General features: G+C 51.3%; 10 protein-coding genes and 1 non-coding gene across 11 annotated transcripts; 6 read left to right on the top strand and 5 right to left on the bottom strand.

The window, feature by feature from the left end:
- The first annotated feature begins 111 nt into the window (after positions 1–111).
- BDV59DRAFT_156850 (flavin-containing monooxygenase) lies at positions 112–2,246 on the top strand. Its single transcript, XM_073687455.1, has 3 exons — positions 112–814; positions 876–1,978; positions 2,040–2,246. The coding sequence occupies exons 1-3, from the start codon at positions 226–228 to the stop codon at positions 2,172–2,174; spliced, it is 1,827 nt and encodes a 608-aa protein (XP_073550338.1). The 5' UTR covers positions 112–225; the 3' UTR covers positions 2,175–2,246.
- A 736-nt stretch (positions 2,247–2,982) lies between these two features.
- Positions 2,983–5,715, bottom strand: BDV59DRAFT_191952 (bacterial alpha-L-rhamnosidase-domain-containing protein; the record flags this gene model as incomplete). The annotated part of the gene is made up of 1 exon (XM_073691975.1): positions 2,983–5,715. The coding sequence occupies one exon, from the start codon at positions 5,713–5,715 to the stop codon at positions 2,983–2,985; it is 2,733 nt and encodes a 910-aa protein (XP_073550337.1).
- A 622-nt stretch (positions 5,716–6,337) lies between these two features.
- BDV59DRAFT_200205 (glycoside hydrolase family 88/105 protein) lies at positions 6,338–7,465 on the bottom strand (the record flags this gene model as incomplete). Its single annotated transcript, XM_073693525.1, has 1 exon — positions 6,338–7,465. The coding sequence occupies one exon, from the start codon at positions 7,463–7,465 to the stop codon at positions 6,338–6,340; it is 1,128 nt and encodes a 375-aa protein (XP_073550336.1).
- A 562-nt stretch (positions 7,466–8,027) lies between these two features.
- On the top strand, positions 8,028–9,832 carry BDV59DRAFT_191950 (major facilitator superfamily domain-containing protein; the record flags this gene model as incomplete). Its single annotated transcript, XM_073691974.1, has 6 exons — positions 8,028–8,076; positions 8,107–8,351; positions 8,402–8,679; positions 8,736–9,254; positions 9,315–9,526; positions 9,591–9,832. 6 exons carry the CDS (start codon positions 8,028–8,030, stop codon positions 9,830–9,832), a joined length of 1,545 nt encoding a protein of 514 aa, XP_073550335.1.
- A 1,413-nt stretch (positions 9,833–11,245) lies between these two features.
- BDV59DRAFT_t65 lies at positions 11,246–11,381 on the top strand. Its single transcript has one exon. It is a non-coding gene; the product is annotated as a tRNA-Asn (tRNA).
- Positions 11,382–11,385: 4 nt separating this feature from the next.
- On the bottom strand, positions 11,386–12,513 carry BDV59DRAFT_174168 (exosome non-catalytic core subunit RRP40). The gene is made up of 2 exons (XM_073689035.1): positions 11,549–12,513; positions 11,386–11,487 (listed from the first exon to the last, which is right to left on the bottom strand). Exon 1 carries the CDS (start codon positions 12,481–12,483, stop codon positions 11,650–11,652), a length of 834 nt encoding a protein of 277 aa, XP_073550334.1. The 5' UTR covers positions 12,484–12,513; the 3' UTR covers positions 11,386–11,487; positions 11,549–11,649.
- A 184-nt stretch (positions 12,514–12,697) lies between these two features.
- Positions 12,698–15,040, top strand: BDV59DRAFT_174167 (ribosome-associated complex protein SSZ1). The gene is made up of 5 exons (XM_073689034.1): positions 12,698–12,874; positions 12,941–12,977; positions 13,035–13,161; positions 13,218–13,989; positions 14,055–15,040. Exons 1-5 carry the CDS (start codon positions 12,791–12,793, stop codon positions 14,721–14,723), a joined length of 1,689 nt encoding a protein of 562 aa, XP_073550333.1. The 5' UTR covers positions 12,698–12,790; the 3' UTR covers positions 14,724–15,040.
- Positions 15,041–15,042: 2 nt separating this feature from the next.
- Positions 15,043–16,736, bottom strand: BDV59DRAFT_174166 (SUR7/PalI family protein). Its single transcript, XM_073689033.1, has 4 exons — positions 16,421–16,736; positions 16,058–16,355; positions 15,809–15,991; positions 15,043–15,753 (listed from the first exon to the last, which is right to left on the bottom strand). Exons 1-4 carry the CDS (start codon positions 16,431–16,433, stop codon positions 15,504–15,506), a joined length of 744 nt encoding a protein of 247 aa, XP_073550332.1. The 5' UTR covers positions 16,434–16,736; the 3' UTR covers positions 15,043–15,503.
- Positions 16,737–18,334, top strand: BDV59DRAFT_174161 (uncharacterized protein). The gene is made up of 4 exons (XM_073689032.1): positions 16,737–17,192; positions 17,261–17,446; positions 17,529–17,834; positions 17,884–18,334. Exons 1-4 carry the CDS (start codon positions 17,127–17,129, stop codon positions 18,262–18,264), a joined length of 939 nt encoding a protein of 312 aa, XP_073550331.1. The 5' UTR covers positions 16,737–17,126; the 3' UTR covers positions 18,265–18,334.
- Positions 18,333–21,317, top strand: BDV59DRAFT_174158 (tRNA methyltransferase RSM22). Its single transcript, XM_073689031.1, has 2 exons — positions 18,333–18,398; positions 18,467–21,317. Exon 2 carries the CDS (start codon positions 18,559–18,561, stop codon positions 21,142–21,144), a length of 2,586 nt encoding a protein of 861 aa, XP_073550330.1. The 5' UTR covers positions 18,333–18,398; positions 18,467–18,558; the 3' UTR covers positions 21,145–21,317.
- Positions 21,318–22,361, bottom strand: BDV59DRAFT_174155 (DASH complex subunit SPC19). The gene is made up of 2 exons (XM_073689030.1): positions 22,120–22,361; positions 21,318–22,062 (listed from the first exon to the last, which is right to left on the bottom strand). Exons 1-2 carry the CDS (start codon positions 22,249–22,251, stop codon positions 21,688–21,690), a joined length of 507 nt encoding a protein of 168 aa, XP_073550329.1. The 5' UTR covers positions 22,252–22,361; the 3' UTR covers positions 21,318–21,687.
- Between the last annotated feature and the right edge of the window lie 44 nt (positions 22,362–22,405).

Genomic DNA, 22,405 nt, shown 5'->3' with positions numbered 1-22,405 from the left:
CACGAATACATTGGTGGCTTCAGCTCCAATCCAGGGGCCTTGTCTTGACACAATGAGCGCTAGACACCTAACGGCCTACGCAACCCTGTCGGGATCATCAACGGCGTGTACACAGCTGTCAGCTCTTAAGCTATAAATTAGGGCTATCCGCCGACTGGGTTTCCAGCAACGCAGACATTTCCTCGCTTTATTCTTGAACATCCCTCTCAATCACTACCAGCTATCATGGGATCACTGTCTGATGAATTCCCGCCGCTTGCGGCTCTTCCCCAACTCAGTCTACACCCATCCGTTGACGCAGAACGGCTCTGTGCAGCCGAGATCGCCAGCAAGTGGCTCACCACGTTCTCCAAGAGCCTCTCCACGGGTCGTCCAGATGATATCCAAGCCCACTTCCTTGAGAAGGAATCTTGGTGGCGTGATTTTATTTCCTTCTCATGGGACTTTGCGTGCCATAACGGGTCCAAGGCCATCTCCAGCTACCTCGCTAGCTCCACAAGTGACTTTTCAGACCCGAAACTTGATCAGCCAGGCGCATTGCAACCGCACCTGGCCGACCTGGGTGGACTGCGCTTCATCCAGGCTGGGTTTGGGTTCAAGACCAAGTTTGGCAAGGGGAGGGGTGTTCTTCGCCTGGCGAATGTGGGGCCCGAGGAGTGGAAGGCCTGGACGGTATTTACGGTGCTGGAGCGGCTGAATGGGGAAGAGGAGCTGGAGGCACAGAGGGCGAAGGAGGCCGGGGTACAGTCTAGTGGATCTGGAACCCAATTGACCGATGAGGACAGTAGTCTGCAAGTCTTGGTTGTGGGAGCAGGTGAATCAACCGTTGCCGAATGACCGAACCCCACGAGCAATCCAACTAACTCAAGTACCAGGTCAATCGGGCCTTGCTCTGGCCGCACACCTACAAAAGCTCGGCCTCAAATATCTAGTCGTCGACAAAACATCCCGCCCCGGAGACTCATGGCGTGCCAGGTACGCGTCAATCAAATCACACACCCCGATCTACACAGACCATTTTCCGTTCTTGAAGTACCCCACCAATTGGCCGCGCTACCTCGACCGAGAGCACATTATCAGATGGATTGAGCACTACGGGGATATTATGGCTCTCAATGTCAGACATGGCACGCTAGCCACGAACATTGAGTACAATCCGTCGACCCAGCGGTACTCGGTCGAGCTCCAATCCAATGACGGCGGCGTACAGAGCGTCAACACCAAGCACCTCGTCCTCGCCACGGGCCTACTCAGCGATATCCCCATCCGGCCCGCCTTTCCCGGCGAGGACACTTTTAAGGGCCAGCTGTACCACACATCCGCGCATGAATCCGCGAGCTTTGTGCCCAATGTGCAGAGCAAGAAAATAACCATCATCGGCGCCGGAACAAGCGCACATGACGTCGCCCAGGACTTCGCCAATCACGGGGCGAAATCGGTCACGATAGTGCAGCGCAGCCCTATTTTCGTTACGTCTCTCAAGTCCATGGAAGAGCTCCAGGTGAAGCTGTGGGATACGCCGGGCTTGAGTACTGAGGATGCGGATCTTCTCGGTAACTCGCTGCCGACGGCTGTTGTTCGGACTCTTAGTGTTGGGGCGTCGCAGATGATGGCAGTGTTGGATAAGGACATGTTGGATGGGCTGGAAAAGGCCGGATTGGTGGTCAAGAGGGGCGACCAGGGTGACAGTCTCGTTGATCATCAGCTTATCAAGGCAGGTCATTTCTATATTGATCAGGGGGCATGCGAGATGATCATCGATGGCCGGATTCAGGTACGGAGATGTGAGGGAGGCGTTCAGGAATATTACCCAGCCGGAATTACCCTAGCCGATGGTACTCAAGTCGAGTCTGATGTCGTTATCCTTGCCACGGGCTTCGAACGCACGCACAAGGGGATTGAGCGGATCATGCCTAGGGAAGTTATGGACAAGGTGGGCGAGATATGTAGCTTGGATGCGAGCCAGGAGCGGTTTGGCGTAAGTTCGCGTATCCCTCACCTTGCGCAGTCGCCAGATGGCTAACATTTCTCGCTCATAGGTATGGAGACCGACTGGGATGCCAGGGTTCTGGTTCATGACGGGCAGCTTTCTCTGGTCGAGGCAGTTCTCCCCCATCCTTGCTTTACAGATTGCCGCCATCGAGTGGGGGCTGAACAAAGAGTATCAATGGTAAACCTACGAGGGGGTCCTCCTGTTGATACAGACTTGATAGTATTTCAGGATTATTACTGCTACGATACTGGTCCTCAGTAGATGTTGACATTTAAACCCTCACGGTCCCTTTTACCGCACCTTTTACCGCATTCAGTTGAAGGCCTCTTCCGATATCTTTCTCATGGAAGTAGCCATGTTTCTTCTTTCTATCTATTGAACTTAACTCGCTGCTTTTCAGTGTCAAGTAACCACTACAGCGGCCACATCACAGCCCGCTCCTAGACAACTTCTCTATCAGTTATGGGTTATATATTGACCCAGTACATAGAGTGACGACAGATTACAGCAATAGATGGCCCATTAAGGTAATTCCCAGGCGAGCAGCCCACCCCTAGCGCGCTGCCCACCTCACAAATTTCCCAAAAGAGAACTAGTTCAGTCAACCACCATGGCACTGAATAATCCTCAATCGTGTCAAGCATTGTAATAGCTGCATATAGCGAGTAGGATGAATTTATAGGCCAAACAAGACCTACTGGTAGAGTAACATGATCCCGGTAATAGGGAAGATTCATCCGCACCTTTATAGTTCTTATATTTGTCTTAACTTTTCCAGACAAGAGATCGGTACTAACTACATCTATATTCGTTATCATTTTAACTATAGCATGGGGACGATGCTAAGTGGCGTCTTCCATGCAGAAGGAAATGTAACAGTTATTTAGGAAACAGAGGTTGAAAATGCTTAGGGCTGGATCTTCTTTCTATTTACCTTTTGCTGTCGCTCTGTAATAGTACTAAACTCTCCTAAAAAATTTGGTTACTGATTAATCTGTGACCCTGCGTGCTGGCGGTTTAAACAATGTCTCTAGAGGCGATGGAGGCCAAGGATCAGCCTTGAACTGGCAACTCATTTCGTAGTACCCAGAGGGTAGAAGATTTCCTTTTTTCTCATTGCTTGACACGCAACCCTCCTCTGGAAGGAAGACCAATGCGGAAGTGTTAGGAGGGATGCTGAGCTTCATGATAAACCTTGAAGCATCCTGTACGCTCCAGGAACATTCAATGAACCCATATGGACTTTCATATTGAATGCATGCACTCTTAATCGTCCCTCCTGGAACAGGCTGGACTTTAAAAACCCTCCATCCCGGCTCGATAATGCTGATGCCGCCGACGTTTTCATGAAGCCAATTAACGACTGAGCCCAACGCATAATGGTTGAAGCTGGTCATCTGTCCAGGGTTAATTGTTCCATCTGGCAGCATACTATTCCACCTCTCCCACGTCGTTGTGGCCCCCATAGTAACGGGATATAGCCAGGATGGGCAATTGGTTTCCAGGAGCATCCGATAAGCTAGATCATTCCGACCGGTCTTACTTAGAGCGTGTGTAACGATAGGAGTTCCCGCAAATCCGGTAGCCACACGAAATCTGGCAAAACGCACTTTACGAGCCAGTCGTTGACCGGCTGTCTTCACCTGGTCTTGTGTCTCAAAGAGCGAAAACATCAAAGCGAGGGAGAGAGAGGTTTGTGTATCACACATGACCATTCCTTTTGGAGTGATGTACTTCTCTTGGAAGACACACCTAAGGCGAATATGATCCTCGCTGTATCGTTTGGCCTCATGGGGCTTCTCAAGGATCATTGCTATCTGGCTCAAGATCCCTGTTACATACACCAAATAGGCATCTGCAACATAGACCCCATCAGTCTGGCCATTCCCAGGGTCCTCGGGGGGAGCGGATGGGTCCAGCCAGTCTCCATGGTGCCAAAGAGTATCAGTCCAGAGTCCATCCTCACCACGAGCGCAGCCTTGGTCGAGCCAAGACTTCATACTGTGGTATTGCCGTTGCAAGATTGCTTTGTCGCCAAATGATCGATAAAGCGACCATGGAACCAGAACCGCCCCGTCTCCCCAAACGGCCTGTGGAGGACGTGGCTGCTTCGCAAACTGGACATTGGGTACAATCATAGGTGGAACACCGTTGCCATCATTCTGTTCTAGAGAAAGATCGACAAGCCAGTCAGATAACATTCCATCTGTGTCGTAGAGGAAATTTGCGGTAGGACTAAATATCGAAATGTCTCCCGTCCAGCCGAGCCGTTCGTCTCGCTGAGGACAGTCCGTCGGGATTGACAAAAAGTTTCCACGCATACTCCAGACAGAGTTCTCATGAAGGCGGTTGATACGGCTGTCTGAGCAAGAGAACCAGCCTGTGCGCTTCATATCGCTGTGCAAAACGAGTGCTCTGATACTATCCTCTTGGAGCGGACACATAGCGTCATCTGGAGACCATCCTTCCACTTGCACGTATCGAAACCCATGAAAAGTGAAACTCGGTGACCAAGCCTCCAACTCTCTACCAGAACATACAATTTTGTCAGTGCATTTGGCTGCGCGGAGAGGCCGCATGCAAATTTCGCCACGTTCTAGGACTTCTGCATGCTGGAATATCACGCAGTGGCCATCAGGTTTTGACAATGATTGAATTCGCAGTATGCCCACAAGATTCTGACCAAAGTCAATTAAGAGCTTGCCAGATGGAGATCTGAATATTCTCTGGGGTGGAATCTCTTCAGTCACTCGCACTGGTGGCCCTTCGGGAGAAGACAGCGTTTCTGACGGCAGCGGTAACACAGTGACTTTCGACCACGCGGTGCTTAAAGGGCCTCCAGAGCCGACCCTCCACCCCGGCTGTTCTTCTCTCATATCATACAACTCTCCGTTGTATAGCTCACTTGCCTGGATAGGACCCATACTCCATTCCCATTCAGCATCTGTAGTGACGACAAAGGGCGCGTTTTCGCCTTCAAAATCGATCTCTAACTGGGCAACAAGGCCGATATTCTTCCCATATATTTGGCGGCCCTCTCGCCAGAGGCTCGATGCATACCATCCTTCTCCAACCTCCGCAGCTAGAAAATTTGTGTGGCTATTATGTACGAGCTTTGTCACATCGAACTGCTGGTAAGAAAATCGGAATCGGTAAGCTGTAAAGCCTGGGGCCATGAAATGATCTCCCACGCGGCAACCATTCATATAGGCATGGTAAACCCCTTGAGCCGTAATATATAAGCGTGCACGCCTGACCTTCAATCCAGCTGGAGTTTGGAATGAACGCCGGAGTAAAAGAGGTCGAATTGGCTTATCAGGGGATGTGATTAACTGGCCTGTGATCAATTGAGCATGCCATTCTGCCCTCTCAAGTAACCCAGTCTCTAAAGAAGCCCATGCAGACCAGTCTGTTGGTCGGGGCTCCGGTTTATTTAAAGAATATCCAAATGATCTCACGCGAACCTGTGCGGCTTCTTTTGAGCCCAGAGGCGAGCTCGGCCATGGTACCCGCAGAGAATCTGCCGATTCTACGCGGTACGATTCCACACGCTCATTTCGGTTAATCTCGATTTCATACGCGTTTTGGCTCCAGCCTTTTATGCTGGAGTCTGTACAGCGAAATCTCCAGGATATCTGTGGCTTGGTGTTGCATATTCCAAACCCATCGTGGTGGTTGTCGAATGTTGGGGGATAGAGACAGACTCCAGTAGATATCGCCATCTGTCACATATATGATAAGTTAATATTTTCTTGCCGTGTGCTTGATAGAATCACCTTTCTTCTAAATTCTTAGCTTGCTTGTACACGCACAGGATAAATTGTAGCTGGTCATTTGGTATGGGGAATCCTTCGTTCAATTTACTTTTTATTTTCACTACCAATCGGTGATGACGATTTCACCCGCCTATCGCTCTCAAATAACCCGAGAAGGATTCTTTTCGGTCAGAGTCAGACGCTTCGCTGAGTCCGTGCCCATAATATGTGGCAGAATTGAAGTACGATCAGCATGCTTTGCATAACTTGGGAACATTTTCCCACGTATCATTTCGCTCTGTCGATAGACTTAAGCTTCCACTATATTACGTTAGTTGCTACTTGCTCAGCCGCAATCTATTGGGCCATGGATTTGCATACTAGCCGGATATCATTTTCCCCGTTTGTCCTCGACCGTACAAGGTGTGATTCTACTCCTACTATACTTCGTCTTTATGATAGTGAGTGAATAAGATGCCCATTCAGCTGTTATCGGGATTGAAAATCTAACTGGAAGGATTCTCATAAAACTAGGACTATGAACAAGACAGATATTATATCCTCATAAGTCCTGAGGCGCACCTTCTCGTCAAATATAAGTTCGCAAATACTCTCCAAGCGCCATTATAGCCATCGCTTGGCCATATGGCATGGCTGTCACAGCAATCTGCCGATAATGGTCTAGCGTATCTCCCATTCCGGTTCCAAAGCTGGTGTTGCGTAATTCGCCATCTGCACTAATTGAGTCCAGTACAGCCAGAACGGCCTTATCCGCTACCTCTCGATATTGGCTGTTGAGATATCTCTTCCGCACTCCTTTTAGGATACCAAAAGCAAATCCGGCCGTTGCGGATGCCTCTATATACGAACCTTCGTCATTGTGGTTCAACAGCGTGCGCCAGTAGCCGGAGGGTTCCTGGAACTGTCGCAAGGCGGAACATTGAGCGTCAAGTGTATCCTCTAAGAATGACCGCAGAGGATCCATCGGAGAAAGCTCCATGAGCTCAATAATTTCGGGTATCACGATCGTCACCCAACTATTTCCGCGAGCCCATAGCGCCTCCGCAAAGTTATGACCACCATCCTCGAACGTCCAGCCGTGATAGAAGAGACCAGTCTTAGTGTCGCAAAGATATTTGATATGAATAAGTAACTGCTTTTTTGCCTCCGTAATATATTGTTCTCTCCCAAGCAGCTTGCCAATTTTGACCAGAGGCAACACGGTCATCATCAGTGTGTCATCCCATAGCTGTTGTTTGTGCTCCATCGCATAGGTTTTGTGTTGCATTCCGCCGTAACGCGTCCGAGGAAGCTCGTGGAATGCCCATTCAGCCCACGCATCCAGCCAAGGAAGATAGATTGGGTTGTTTGTTTTCTCATACACATAGGCCAGGGTGAGAAAAACAGCCATTGTGTTGATATTCTTGGTGGTTCCGCCTTCAGCAAATCGGGCAGCGAACCAGTCTTCGATTATTTTCAGCAGAGATTCGTCTCCAGTCAGCTCATAGTATTTCCAGATACCATAAAGCCCAATAGCATGAGTCCATTCCCAGCCATCCCATGATTTTGTATCTATGACGCGCCCATCTGAAAGGTGCAGCAGGAATCTTCCTGTTTCATCTTTGATATTTATCAGGTTGTGGATGAGACTCTTTATAGAAGCATGTATATCGTTCGAAATCGGGCGGTCAACAGAGAAGCCTTGGTGGTTTGACATGATGATTTCCAGACAATAGTAAAGACTGAGAAGTGTATATCCTGCTTCCTGTCTGGAATTTCCACGACATAAGTCATAGGGGGGTTAATAACGTACTCTAGGGTAGTTACCTGGCGTCGAGATAATTTGGCCCGACCGCTAATGGGGCAAGGCTATTCGGATGCTATTATACCGAAGCTCGTGGAGGCCATAGCGTAGCGTTTGGCTAGTCAGTGACTGCGCAATCCGCCCTGGGTGCGAGAGGACTCCTCTTAAAATTTTCTTCTATCAGCTTGCCATTTATTTTCTCCGTCTTGGCAATCGTGAGCAGGAGGAGAACGCGGGGTCAAGCTTTACCAAGAATGGGGATTGTGGGGTTGGCGCTCATTTGTGGAGCTTAGCGGTTTGTCGGTCTATAGGAAGCACTTTTCCAGCCCGTATCTACTCTCTAGGTGCTACCTATATAGGGGCAGCAAGGCGCGGCCGCGTGTTTTCTTATGCCCTCTCGTCTTCACTTCTGCGAAAGCTTTTGAGCTCTCCTAGTGTATGTTTGTTTCTTATGTCCGAGTTTAACAAGCCGATAATGAAGGGAATCGAGGGGAGAGAACCCTCGGCTGGCTTCAAAACGGAATGTGAACATGTCGAACAAGATCCCCGTATAGACTTGGATGAAGAACTAAAGACCTGCGCCGTTGGTGATCGTGTTGATCAAGATGTGCAAAAATACGCGGCCATGGGCAGGGTAGAAGTGGACGAGACGACAAATCGTCGATTGCGCCGCTTGGTTGACTATCGGATTTTAACCATTATGGTCTTCACATACCTCGTTCAAGCTCTGGATAAAGGCACCTTGTCTTTTACTTCGATCATGGGGCTATTAGATGATGCGCACATCAGCCAAAATCAGGTAAGCTTCCACGATTCTCCATTGTCGGGATCGAAGCTGACAAGCAACAGTATGCTTGGTTGTCTACGTGTGTTTATCTCTCCATTTTGGTAGTCGAGTATCCAACCAACTGGATAATCCAGCGGGTGCCCATTGCCAAGTATCTCGGATGTAATATCATCATATGGGGATCCGTCCTGGCTTTACACGCGACTATCAAGAATTTCGGCGGGATTCTGACGGTTCGAATTCTCCTCGGTGTATTTGAAGCTTGTGCCCAGCCATCTTTTGTCCGCTTGTCAAGTATGTGGTACAAGCGTTCTGAACAAGCACAGACGGTTACCTTCTGGTATGAACCCGGTTGCTGATATGATTACGGACACTCATTGATGCCTATGTATCTAGGTATATGATGAACGGATTCCAGCAGATGATTGGGGGACTCCTGGCCTATCTTTTTAGCCTCATTGGCTCCGACAAAGTCATAAAATCATGGCAAGCGCTTTTTATCGCCTATGGGTGTTTTTCGGTCCTCCTCGGTATTTTTGTCATATGCTACATGCCAGATTCCCCCATGACAGCAAAATGCTTTTCCGAGGAAGATAAGCGGTTAATGGTCGAAAGAGTTAGAGATAACCATACCGGTATCCAGAATAAGAAGTTCCGAAAGTATCAGGTCTTCGAAGCTCTTCGCGATCCACAGATGTGGTGCTACTGTGGGATCCAGCTGTTCACCACCCTACCAACGAGTGGACTGGGCACCTTTGCGAACATTATTATCAAAGGATTCCACTTTACTACGCTTCAAACCCAGCTCTTGTCCATGGTTTTGGGGGCATATATTATTATTGTGCTCTTAACCTCGTCGTGGCTTGTCAAGAAAACCAATCAAAACTTGATAGTCATGGCAGCGTACTGCATTCCGTGAGTACCCCATTACACTTCCAACCCTGAAAAACAAATTCTCACATGATGATATTTTAGGTCTTTCATTGGTACAATTGTTCTTATGTCTGTCCAGAATACAACCCTGGCAACCAAGGCTGGCTTGCTCATCAGTTATTACATCACCCTCTCATTCTGGGCAGCACAGACCCTCGCACTCTCGATGATATCCCGTAATGTTGCTGGCCAGTCAAAGAAGTCAACAGTTATTGCTGCGAACTTTATTTCATGGGCTGTTGGGAATGCTATTGGTAAGATCGGCATGGTGTTTGGTCAACTATTTGGAGCCCACAAGACTAATTGATATACTTCCAGGCCCTCAAATATTCTTGACTAATGATGCGCCGCGTTATTTCACTGCGTTTAGTATTCATCTTGTATGCTACACTCTCTTGGAGTGTATTCTATTATTTTTACGATTCTATCTAAAAAGGCAGAATTCCAAGAAAGATCACTTAACAAGCGTGGAAGATACATCCCCCGAAGGTTCCCAGGATCTGGATGGTTTTGAGGATTTGACAGATCGAGAGAATATCCGATTTCGTTATGTTTACTAGGGCCAAAGTCGTTTGTACAATGGATAATATCGCTCTGGCTACTTGGGCCCTAGTCCCTAGGCTTAACTCCATCCAACGTTCGATGGCGTCTCTCGCCCGCTAATTGGCCCGTTACTGGATGTTCTTGCGTGCTCCCGTAGCCCCCTAATGCGTTCTCCTAAGTAAGAAGACCCAAGCCTATGCCTCGGCGTCTCTACAATATATGCTCGCTCTCGTCGACTCTGTTGATCGTCCCTAAATCCTGCTAACTCCGAAGTCAATGGGAATCGCATCTCCGCCGACTCTTTTCGGGGAATTTTACTTAATACTTAGCTCTATAGAATATCGTACCATTTACTTTCTATTTTCCCCTAATTTTTACTGTCGTGGCCGTAGCGTTAAACATATTCTTGGGGCGTCATATTAAGGATACCGCCTATACTTCAACCATACTTTGATGTGAACTTGTTACGGGTATAGCTTACTATATATTATTGGGCATAGGGATAACCCTGTGGCAAGTGATTATACATTTGGTATTCTATGGTGGCCGCTGCACGTTCCCTTGAGCTCGGCGGAGCCGACTACATTGCTTCCTTGCATGAGAGGGTATGTTCTTGCACAGTTATCTGCTGTGGTCAGATATAGGCTTGTGCCTTGAAGGGATGAAGTACCTCCTTTGTTGAGAGATATGGTTCATTTTGAAAGCATAGTCAGCCAATGAGCTGAACTTGGGCTCCCTTAAATTTTAATGAGCTAGTGTCAATCCACACCCTTTCTTGCCTTCTTATAACAGCTTGCTTCTGATTCAGTACTGCGGAAGTACTCTACATAGAAGAATCCCACGCGACTCGCACAGTTGAGTCTGTACCTTGGCATAACCGTGGAGGCGTGTACTGTTTTTCCTACGAATTTTTTTTTTGATTAAGCGAGTTCTTGTTGATTCGTCAGAATATGCACTCCGAAATTTGGTCCTTTCACATACTGCGCCCACAAAGTCCACGGCATTATGCCACGCAAGGGAGTCAAATGGTGACGATAATAGTTAAAATTAACAACAGAGAACAATAGAACGCACTTTGTACTACTGAAAAGCTACCCAGTGGGTTTTTAGTGATCTGTTGTTAGAATAGGCGTGTCTAGTCAGCGTCTCTTCACCCTCGCGGGCGGTGGCCGTTAAAGCGGCAGGAAAGTAATGGCTGGTCAATAAGAAGAGCTCCTTTAAGCGTCCAATCAGGAGCGTAAGACTCATCCTGGCGCACGACCTCAGGGCGGCACTGCTCACCTACTAGAACCAGAAAGGCAGGCGTCGAGGTGCTCGTAGTTTTTTGCTCGGTAGGCAGAACTCTCAACAAACACAGTTTCTAGAGAAGGTTTGTCCAAACTGTATCCCTAGATCATAGGGTCAAAACTTTTAGCCGTTCTTCAACCAATGGCGAGATGGCCGAGCGGTCTAAGGGTTAGTTACACTATTAGTTTCTCCATCACCGAACCATCACTAACATAATAACAGCGCTGGAGTAAGGTTCCAGTCTCGAAAGGGGCGTGGGTTCAAATCCCACTCTCGTCAACATCTTTTTATTTTTTCCCCCCCAACCTCATTATAAATGATGCATTGCTCTATTCCGACGAAACGGTATAAGCCAATTGCTGGAAATTTTCGTTATACGCTATTGGTATGCCGGCTGTTGAACACCTTTAGGCACGGAGTCTGCCTACTAATAGGGAACGGAACAGTCATGCTTGTCGTCTCAATCATGCTTTATGTGTATGTCGAATATAGGTAGCTAAAGTAACAACCGGGAAATATCAAGATAAAAGCTCCATAGCATTCGTCATCAACCCTCCACATTCATCTCCCGCAGTATCCTGGTGACGAGCTTTTTCTGATCGGTCGGGATCAAATTGTGCTCGTCAATCGTGTTTAAACATCTGCCAATGGCGACTGTCGCCTTCACAGCAGACTCACCTCCATTGGCACAGTCCACCCAAACCTTGCCATTGCGGCCGACTGCGATCTCAAACCCACCCACTTTCTCCAGTTTCTTGCCGAGCTCATCCAGGACCACAAGCCCATCCACTCCGTCTTGATTCTCGGCCGATGACGAGCTCGCTCTCATCAACCTGGCAGCCATACCCGTCGAGACGTCGAAAACCATTCCGCCCGTCAAGGGTCCCAATCCGCCCGGTTCAGCTCTTCCCGTTGCAGGGTTGACACAGGTCAGCTCGACCTCAGCCCCAGCCCCAAGACCTGTGGACAACACTCGGGCATAGACCAAGTCTCCCTGTTTTAACATTGGTCGGGTCTTTTTTGTCGCCCCTTCAAAGGCAAGTTGTCCAAGCACGACTTGCGGGGCCTGTGGGGTGATCATGCAGTGGAAATAATCAGGGCTCGAATGGTGGACTTGCGCAATCACTAGGTCATTGACGGTGGGGACATAGCGGCGGTTTATATTAGACAGGAGCGACACGGCGTTTCGTTTTGGATCTGTCGTGAGGATACCAGCTTGTGTCGCAGAGAGAACATGGCCTGAGGAGGTAGGTGCTGAAGAGGGCGGCTGGGAGAGGAGGCGAAGACCGGGGCCTAGTCGGAGAGGTGCGGAAGAATTGGAAGACGGCAAGTACTCAGGAGGAACATGGTCTCCAGGTAGGAGAATTAACGGTGAGGCCATGGTGAGAGCGAGGAGGAGGACAAGGTCAATTACTGACTGGGAAGAAGAACGAGCGAAAGATGGAAAAAGAAAGCGGTCCTTATCGGGGTTATCTCCACGTGAGGGGAACACACCGCCACAGCTGGTTCTGCCTATCGATAAGACACCAGCCACACCGCCCGCCCCGTTGACAAACAGTCCAAATTTTTTTTCTTGAGGCGTCCAAGTCGAGATTCTTTTCGACTGCCTTTCCCTTCTCTCCCCCACTCCACCTCCCACCTCTCTACTTTCTCTCTACCATCCTCCCTTATTCCCTTCATATTCCGCCATGAGTGAGACAAACGGTGTCGAGAGATTCGCCATTGGTATCTCTTTTGGCAACTCCTCCAGTTCCATTGCCCGCATCAACCCTGTATGTCGACTATCCCGCGGCGTCTGGTCTGGGTTGGAGGGAGTGAGCTAACAGTGTGATTTATAGGAGGGCAAGGCAGAGGTTATCGCCAACGAAGAAGGAGGTTTGTTTCTCAATCCTTCCTGTCGTGCCCAATTCTCCTAACGTTGGGCCTCTATAGACCGCCAGATTCCTTCCGTTCTCTCGTATATCGATGGTGAAGAATACCACGGTACCCAGGCTAAGGCGCAGCTTATTCGCAACTCCAAGAACACCGTTGCCTATTTCAGAGACTACCTGGGCAAGGAGTAATACACCCCCATGTCTGATGTCAGTTGAGAGCCGGATCTGACAAGCGTTATAGCTTCAAGTCGATAGACCCCACTCCCTGCCATAACTCGGCCCACCCCCAGCAGACCGACTCGACCGTCTCTTTCTCCATCTGTGATTCTTCTAACGAGACTCCCAACACCGTCACTGTCTCCGAGATCGCGACCCGCCACCTCCGCCGCCTGAAGAACTCCGCTTCCGACTTCCTTGGTAAGGAGGTCAATGCCGCCGTCATCACTGTTCCTACCGACTTCAAGGATGCCCAGCGTGAAGCTTTGACAGCCGCTGCCAACGCTGCCGGTCTGGAGGTCCTGCAGCTCATCCACGAACCTGTGGCTGCCGCTCTGGCTTATGATGCGAGACCCGAGGCAACCGTGACGGATAAGCTCATCGTGGTCGCTGATCTCGGTGGTACCAGATCGGATGCGGCTGTTGTTGCCTGCCGCGGTGGCATGTACACCATCCTCGCTACGGCTCACGACTACGAGCTGGGCGGTGCCTCCTTGGACCAGATCATCATCGACCACTTCGCCAAGGAGTTCATGAAGAAGCACAAGACTGACCCCCGCGAGAACGCTCGTGGCCTTGCCAAGCTGAAGCTGGAGGGTGAGGCTGCCCGTAAGACCCTGAGTCTGGGCACTAATGCCAGCTTGAGCATCGAGAGTCTTGCCGACGGCATCGACTTCAGCTCCACCGTCAACCGCACTCGTTTCGAGCTTCTCTCCAACAAGGTCTTCGCTCAGTTCACCCGTCTGATCGAGCAGGTTGTGCAGAAGGCTGGCTTTGATGTCCTGGACATCGACGAGGTTCGTCTTTACCCCTATTAAATTACACCCTCCCGGTGTGGAACTCCGTTCTAACAAACCCAAAGGTTGTCTTCGCCGGTGGCGCTTCCCACACCCCCAAGATCGCCCAGCTCGCCCGCAACATCTTCCCCGAGACCACTAAGGTCCTCGCTCCCTCCACCTTCACTGGCGCCATCAACCCCTCGGAGTTGGCCCCCCGTGGTGCCGCCATCCAGGCTTCTCTGATCCAGGAGTTCGACAAGGAGGACATCGAGCAGTCCATCCATCCCATGGTCACCGCCACCCCTCATCTCCAGAAGGCCCTTGGCGTCGAGTTTGCCTCGGGCGAGTCCGTCGAGTTCAAGCCTCTCCTGAACGCTGATACCGCTCTCCCCGCCCGCCGTCTGGCCCAGTACAGCGTCCCCAAGGAGGGCGGCGATGTCCTCATCCGCGTTTGCGAAGGCGCCCGCGAGATCAAGGTCACCAAGCCTGAGCCCAAGCCCAAGGAGGAGAAGCCCAAGACCGAGGACGACGAGGACGACTCCGACTTCGACTCCGATGAGGATGAGGAGGAAGAGATCCGCGAGATTGTGTGGAAGACCGAGAAGCCCGTTGCCGAGCTGGCCGTCAAGGGCGTCAAGGCCGGCAGCAAGGTCGAGCTGATGATCCACGTGAACGCCGACCTGGGCCTGCAGATCACCGCCCGCGAGGTCGGTGGCCAGAGCGCCGTCCGGGGTGTTGTTCAGGCCCCTTGAACGCTTGTTTGAACCCCCGTCTTAGTTCTTACTTTATTTCATTGTCATCTTTCAGGACTCGCGCTGTCATGTTTTAACGCTTCTGCATTATTTTCTTTTTCTCCCGAAATATTTGAATATGAGAGTTTTGAGTGATGTGTGGTCTCGTACCTGGTGAAGGCTGCGCACTTTGATTTCCTGGGTGAGCAGTCCCCAGCAAGAGATGCTTGTTTCTCCGCATTTGGCTTGCAATGACTGCTTGATGATGAATGTACCCATGAAGTTATTCCAAAAGTATATAGAGAATGCTAAGCTCGATAGACTTGATAGATCTGTGGAGTTTTGTTTTACTTCCAACATTATATTACAATTAACTAGCTAGTAAATATAAGACGATGGTAGATATCGTGAAACGCGTTATCCCAGAATAAATATTAAGGTAAACCATAAACACAACCCAAAAATATTATGGGGCATTAAGGACTTATGCCACCAGATAAGAATCACAGAAACTGGTCAACCGTGGGGTATATCTCGAGCCAGATGAGAAATATCAGGCATTTCTGCAAAGACCCCGATGAGATAAAGGAGTGGAATCTGGATCACCGAACAACCCATATTCCAGCAATGAACGAACCATAAAGGGGGCCCACACTTCTGGTAATACTGGGCTGCTGCGATCCCATGAAACCCGAACCCCGTTGCGCCATTAACATTAATTCACCACTTCCCATCCGCTGATACCCGCAGCTAATCTAGCAAGCGCACCCCTGCACTCTCATGCCGAAGAGACTCCCGCATTTATGGGTTCGCTTCCTTGTTGCCGCTTCTCACACTGCCAGCTCGCTGTGAAGGGAAGAAGCCGCGGCGGCGGTGTTCACGGCCACTATAGCCTTCTTTTCTGCCGCCCACGACGCCGCCCATGCAGTACAGCACGCAGGAGATGAGAAGCAAGGCGACGGAGGTCCACATGAAGGCGAAGGATTTCACACCCAGCCTGGCAGTCTGGTTGTTAGCGTTGAACTTGTTGCGACCCTGGACGAAAACCGCACTGGATGGAGACCGTTAGCCGGGGGATTCTTGCGGGGGCATTGGGGAAGACTGACGTCATGAGGCAGGTCGAGATGATCTGGAAGAACAACGCGATCCACGCCATCAGGGAAGAGACGTAGCTTCCGATACGGGTGCACATGGCCAGGAAGCCGGTGAAGAGAGACACCACGGCAAAGAACAGGGCGATGAGGAGGAAGGGCCAGGTGAACCGCGAGGTCAAGAAGTAGTGGTTTGTCCTAAGAATGATCAGCGATAGTGTTCTCAAGTCGAATCCGTTCCTTGTAGGATAATGGAGCGCATACCCGATGAATGCTTGAGGGATATTGGTGGTAGTATCGAAGTTGCGGTGACTGGGAGGGTCGAAGGGGAAGTCGGGATAGGAAGTGCCACAGTCATTCTTCCCATCCGCGTCCACGGCACAGAGATTCCAAAAGGTCCATCGTGATAGCGCCGGGGCCCCGGGGATGTTGCTGGTGTCCACCTGGAGCAGGTAGATCTCATTCAGCGGGATCGTGTTCCTGGCTCCTCCCAGGATCGTGAGAAACATCAAGAGAAGAGCTGAGGCCGTAAAGAACAGGCCCAGGAATCCTAGCGTCACTCCTATACCACCGAGGTTAGCCATGAGGTCTTCCACCGGACGGGATCAGTCTGGATGAAGGTCTTACTAGTGAAGAGCATGGTGGCGCTGGGTGCCTTGGATGTTCAGCTTGGGATTGGCGCAAGTTAAAAAGAAAGCTTCAGGCGCAGTCGCAAGTATTCGCAATACCGGACAATCATTCAAAAAGGGTCAGGAGATGATAGGAGAGAGAGAAGGTCAGGAGGAAAAGATCCAGTAGATCACAGGAGTAGGTCGTTGGTGGGAGGTCGTCAGGGTTTCAGGTCTTAAAGCGGATCCGGAGATTCCGGCGACCCTGAGCCGAGCCACAGAGTCGAGGGAGTAGTGATATAATAATGAGGGCGCATCATCGTCTCGTTCCCATGGAATTGGATGTTCGTCTGACCAGGAGTTCTGCGCAAAAAGAAGCCGAAGCATCTCGACGTCATCGTTCGCCACGCTAAACCCAATCGGGATGGCCCTCCCGCCGACTTCATGACGTTGTTGATTTCTCCCCGGCGGCCTTTTGCCTGCCACTCCTCGACTTCCATGCGCCTTCTGACGTTGCACCGTTGACTTCATCTGTTCACCCTGCCTTGATCGACGTTCGTCGTGTGCGGGCGAAAACTCAATCGTGAAAAAAAAATTTCTCTCTCACCAAGGACCCAACCGTTGGTCTCCTTGGGTTCCTACGAGGTACTGCATTCCTCTGACTGGCCATCGAAGCCCTGGGCTGAGAGAACGCCTGACGCCGACGTGAGGGGCCCAATCTCGCCATGGCCACTTGGGCATACCCACCTCTACCTGCGGAGCACTTGGACCGTGAAGCCGACAGCGCATTGGTACGCTATGTGGCCTTTTCACCTTACATGAGGCGTGCCGCACTGCTAACTTTCTGGGCCAATTCCAGACCAGAGAACTTGAATGGCTATTGCGCTCACTGCAGGACTCCCTCACGTCCCTGAGAGAGGGTCTCCACGAATGCGCCGTCCTTTTGGCGCCCAAGGAGCCTGGCTCAACTTTAGTTCTATCCTCGCTTAGATCGGAGAACGTCAAGGGGTTCGTGACTCGCGTAGGCACCAAGATCGTGAAAGGTGTAGGTACACCCCACCATGCTGCATCGCCTCAACATCAATATGATTCAATAAGAAAACGGCATTGACGTCGCCGCTTGATAGGATATCCAACTACGACTCAGTTCCCTTGCTTCGCCGCGCGGATCAGGCAACACCCGATTATGTCTGTCGAACTCGCCTACTGCCCCAGAGCTTGTGCTCCACCAACTTGTGTCTGTGAGGAACCTGGTCAACCAGAGTCTTGATATCGTCGATGTGAGCACATGGACCGGCGATCCTCTCAACGCCAACTTCATTTTCAGTCAATTGCACCTCCTCTATGAGACCATTTCCGAGGCACGTTCCCTGCTCAAGGGCGAGAATGACAATGCACGCGAGAAATGGTGGGATTCCAGTGCGGTGGAGGAGGTACGTTGTGCTCAGTCATAATCCGCTACCGTGATGCTTACCCGTGCAGGTGTTTGACCCTCCATTACCGCCATACCTCTCTTTCCAGCTGGTGATCGCTGACTCGGCTCTCGTACTGTACCTGAGAACCTTGGAGTCTACCACACCCACGCATACCCCAACCGCCTTCGCAACCGATATCTCTCTGACGGGATTCAACTTGCGAGACCGGTTATTTGGGACGCGACATCGGGCGCATGATGAGGCAGGCGACTTGTTCACTTGGAAAGGCGAAGAAGTGAAAGTGAGGGAGAAGGTCCGCGTGGAGAGTCAGGATCCCAGCTTGATGGCGGTCATGGCTAAATTGACAGCCCTTCAGCATGAAGTGATGAAATGGATGTCTGCATTGAAAGTGCTGATGGGGAATGATGATACGGATAGCGACAATTAATATTCCTGTATATATATATGTATTTATACGCACGAATTTGGCATTTCAATTCTCTATAAACACAAGAAGCCAAGTTTCGGCTGTACCAGGCCGATTTGTGTCGTATTTGTGCAGCATTACATAATGCGATCCTCCTTGTGCTCTGGTTATTACATAACCCCTATCAAACACGACAACCAATAGGAAGCGCAGAATTTCTGACCTGTTGATTTTCAGTCTGGAGCTCTCAGGTGGCGTCGCATTTTCTTCATCAACCCCGTCAATCATCGCTCGAGTGCCAGAAGGGGTTCGAGGATGCTGTCAGTCTCTCCGGCTTCAAGGGTACGCAGACCTTGCTCTTACGATCTCCTGCGCGCTTTCGCCCACCCGTCGCCGGCGGCCAGTCCGCAACAGCTCCGCGGAGCTAGAATTGTCACAACTCAACGATGCAAGACGACGCTCGCAACGGAAACTTCGCACCCTTTATCATCTGCGAGACTTTGTAGGAAGGCTGTATCTCTTACTAGGACGGGACGTTGGCAACTTGAGAAGAGATATGCGTCGAGCGCTTCCTCCGAACCCGCTGATAAAAAGAATGATCGGAAGGACGCCATATATGATGTGATCGACAAGATCAATCAAAATGAGGTCGAGCTCGCGGAGATGATGGATGAGCTTCACCTGTTGGATGATTACCATGGCGCGATCAATTTTGATGGCCCGGAGTACGACGATGCCGTCAGTCAGACTATCGGGCACCGAGACCAGGAAACACTCGAGACCCGCGTACGGATGGCGAGACAGCAGTTTGGAGACATTCTCCCGGATGGATACCTGAATGCGACAGAGATGCAGCTGTATACTCAGCTTTATGGGGAGCCCATCGTTCGTCGCGAGGAGCCGGAAGGCGAACTGGACGTGGAGGAACCTGAGGCAGACACACTGCTTCGCGAAGATGGCAGAGGTGGATGGGAGGAAGTGGAATATGATCGTTTTGAAGCGGACACCGAGGCGCCTCTAGTGTACGATATGGAGGTGGGTGTGCCAGAGGATGAATCTGCTGCCATGCAACGGACAAGGGAGGTGGCCGAACAATTGGGTGGTGAGATCATGCTGGAGCAATTCGAAGACGAGGCAAACCCTGATGCCACGCCGCGGCTGCACCCTCTGACCGTGGAGGGGAAATTCTCGACCGACCCCAGCACCGTCTTCCCGCCCAAAGATACTCTGACCGGTCCCATCTCCGTCATCCTCTCCGATTACTCGAACAAACATATCGCAGACGTTGCGCGTCGTGTATTCGGTGGCGCCCGCGTCCCATATTCCACCACCACTCCCCCGCCGCGCGCCCAGATACCGCAACTCCCGATCCCGCTGGAAGCTTCCCAGCGCCACATGAGCGAGATGGAGGCAAATGCATACATTGCTACGCTGTACCCTGGAATGTATGCCTCGGTTCTGAGCGTGTTGACGGAGGTCCGAAAGCGCTTGGGATCAGACTGGATCCGCCGCTTGCTGACGCAAGAGGGTGGCCCGCACGTTCTTGATGCGAGCGCTGGGGGTGCAGGTGTCCTGGCCTGGCGAGACGTCCTGCGCGCGGAGTGGGAGCTCATGGTCCCGGATCATCCCCAGACGAGCCCGTATCCTGTGGGCCGGTCGACTGTTGTGACGGGGTCGGAGACTCTCCGGCTTCGTGCCAGTTTGATGCTGGAGAACACTTCTTTCTTGCCACGACTACCTGACTACGTCCATATCCGCGAGAAGCCCACCTTGGACGACCAGCGAGCTCCGCCGAAACGGAAGCAGTATGATGTTATCATCGCCCCACACTCATTGCTGGGCATTGAGGAAGAGTACATGCGGAAAGAGCATGTGGAGAATCTGTGGAATCTTCTCAACCCGAACGGAGGAGTCCTCATCCTCCTTGAGAAGGGCCACCAGAAGGGCTTCGAGGCTATTGCAGGAGCCCGTGACATGCTCCTCAAACGCCACATTTCGAGTCCCGGCTCTGCCCAGTATGAGGATTTCCTGCAGGCTCCGGGCGAGGGCAAATATGTCGACAAAGAAGCCGGGATGATCGTCGCTCCCTGCACGAACCATGAGAAATGCCCCATGTTCAACGTGGCTGGTCACTCCAAAGGTCGCAAGGACTACTGCCACTTTGAGCAACGATACATCCGCCCACCCTTCCTCCAGCGTATCTTAGGCATCAAGGACCGGAACCATGAAGACGTGAAGTTCAGCTATGTTGCTGTCCAACGTGGTGTCGACCTGCGCGAAAAGGACGGCATCGTTCAAGGCCCTGGAGCCACCGATGCCGCCTTTGCGGGATATGAAGATCTACATGACACAGCTGGGGAGGAGTCAGAGGCCATGGAAGAGCCTGCGTCTTCTGCTGTGGAAGCGAACGAGCAGAGTCCCGCCGATGCGGCCGAACAATTCCACACCCTCTCGCTCCCTCGCATTGTGTACCCGCCCATGAAACGACGTGGCCATGTCATCTTCGACCTTTGTACCTCCGCCGGAAAGATCGAACGATGGACGGTTCCCCGGTCTTACAGCCGCCGGGCATTTAAGGACGCACGCAAAGCTCAGTGGGGCGATCTGTGGGCGCTTGGCGCAAAGACCCGGATCCCACGCTCACTGAAACTCGGAGATAAGCATGGCGAGGGCAAGAAAGAGCGGTTGGCGCGGAGAGCAGCCGCACGAGCCGAGCTGAATGAAGCCGAAGAGATGCAGCTCGAGGAGGGCAGCTCTGCTTGGCCAGATCTGCCCATTCCCCAACGGAAGAAAGGCCAGAACATTCCTAGCTGGAAGAAGCATGCCGATAAGAAGAAACTAAGACAGGCTACGAAGAAGCATGCGGCTGCACAATTGGCACATGATGACTCGTTGGCCTAGTGCGATGGGATGGCTTCACCCGCAAAAAGAGTATAGGGTTTCGAGGGATTGCATGGCGGCGTCAAACTATGGTGTACTGTGGGGTTTCGGAAGCTAGGGATATCTCTTGTTCTGTATATTATATCACTTGTACAATAGACGGTGCATAGGCCACCACTCCTGTATGTAATTGATCTCCTCACTCCGAGTGAATGCTTCATGTCACAATCGCTTGTACATGGTACTACCGTATACTCTGGTATGGTCGATGGCGTTGATTTGGGATGTCAAACCCTAAATTTCAGCACGGCATATTGACCGGGAGGTATCACCTCCAGGGGCCGTACCCCGCTAGTGGCCTCGTTGTGAGGCTTCGGGTTGTAAAGGTGGGGAGCCCAAGAGCAAGCGAGCTGCTCTTGCGCAGATTCGGTGCATATGCAGTCATCTCAAGACGAAGAGGACTTTTGTGCCTCCATGTTCTCGGCTGAGAGAACACTATGAGACACGCAATGGAAACTGAACGGCAGCCATCCTAATGAAGCCAGTTACCTGCACAGGTGGGATTCATTGGACAGCCATGCTCTTTCTGAGCTGACGCTCTCTCTGTTTACTTTGCAGTTCCAGTCGTTCTACCGCATACTGCAGACGTTCTTTCTTCTGGACCAGCCGTCGCAACTCGAGAGCCTTCGCAGCGGAACTTCCTCGTTGCTGATCACCGGATGCGCTGCGTTGACCGCGGCTTGTCGTCCCACGGGTCTCGCTAGAATAGAGTCGGCCTTCTTGGAGTTCGCTTTTGGCCCGGAGACCTTGTTCGCGGCGCGAGAGCTTCTCGACGTGGTTCGATGCTAGCGATAGAAGGTGCGCGATGCTGGGGGTGATCTCGTCCAGGAGGGATTGTTGGGCCTCGCGCAGGGTGGGTTCGGGTAGGAGTTCAAAATGCTGCGAAGAACAACGTTAGGATAGACTTTCTGTCTTCTCCAAGATATGGGCGCTTACTCGGGTGGTCTGGAGGACCTTGCACATGCGGGGGAAGTCATTCACGCCGGAGTCGAGGGTGGAGATGGAGGAATCCAGGAGCTGGAGGGAGGATTGGAGGGAGGCAACGGAGGACGAAAGCGAACTGGCCATGGCTGACAGAGTCTGGTGTGTAGCGTTGTGGGAGTGAGGGAATGATGCGGACGAGATGGTGATTGTTTACTGCGTACATTTGGTGCGCTGCCAAAAGCGGCACAATGGGCTTACGTAAAGGCGGTCGGAAGGTCGGGCGGTCGGGACAAACCTC

The sequence above is a fragment of the Aspergillus ambiguus genome, assembly GCF_047715705.1.
Source record: "Aspergillus ambiguus strain CBS 117.58 unplaced genomic scaffold BDV59scaffold_7, whole genome shotgun sequence".
Taxonomy (NCBI): Eukaryota; Fungi; Ascomycota; class Eurotiomycetes; order Eurotiales; family Aspergillaceae; genus Aspergillus; species Aspergillus ambiguus.
This window is presented reverse-complemented; position numbering and strand designations above follow the sequence as displayed.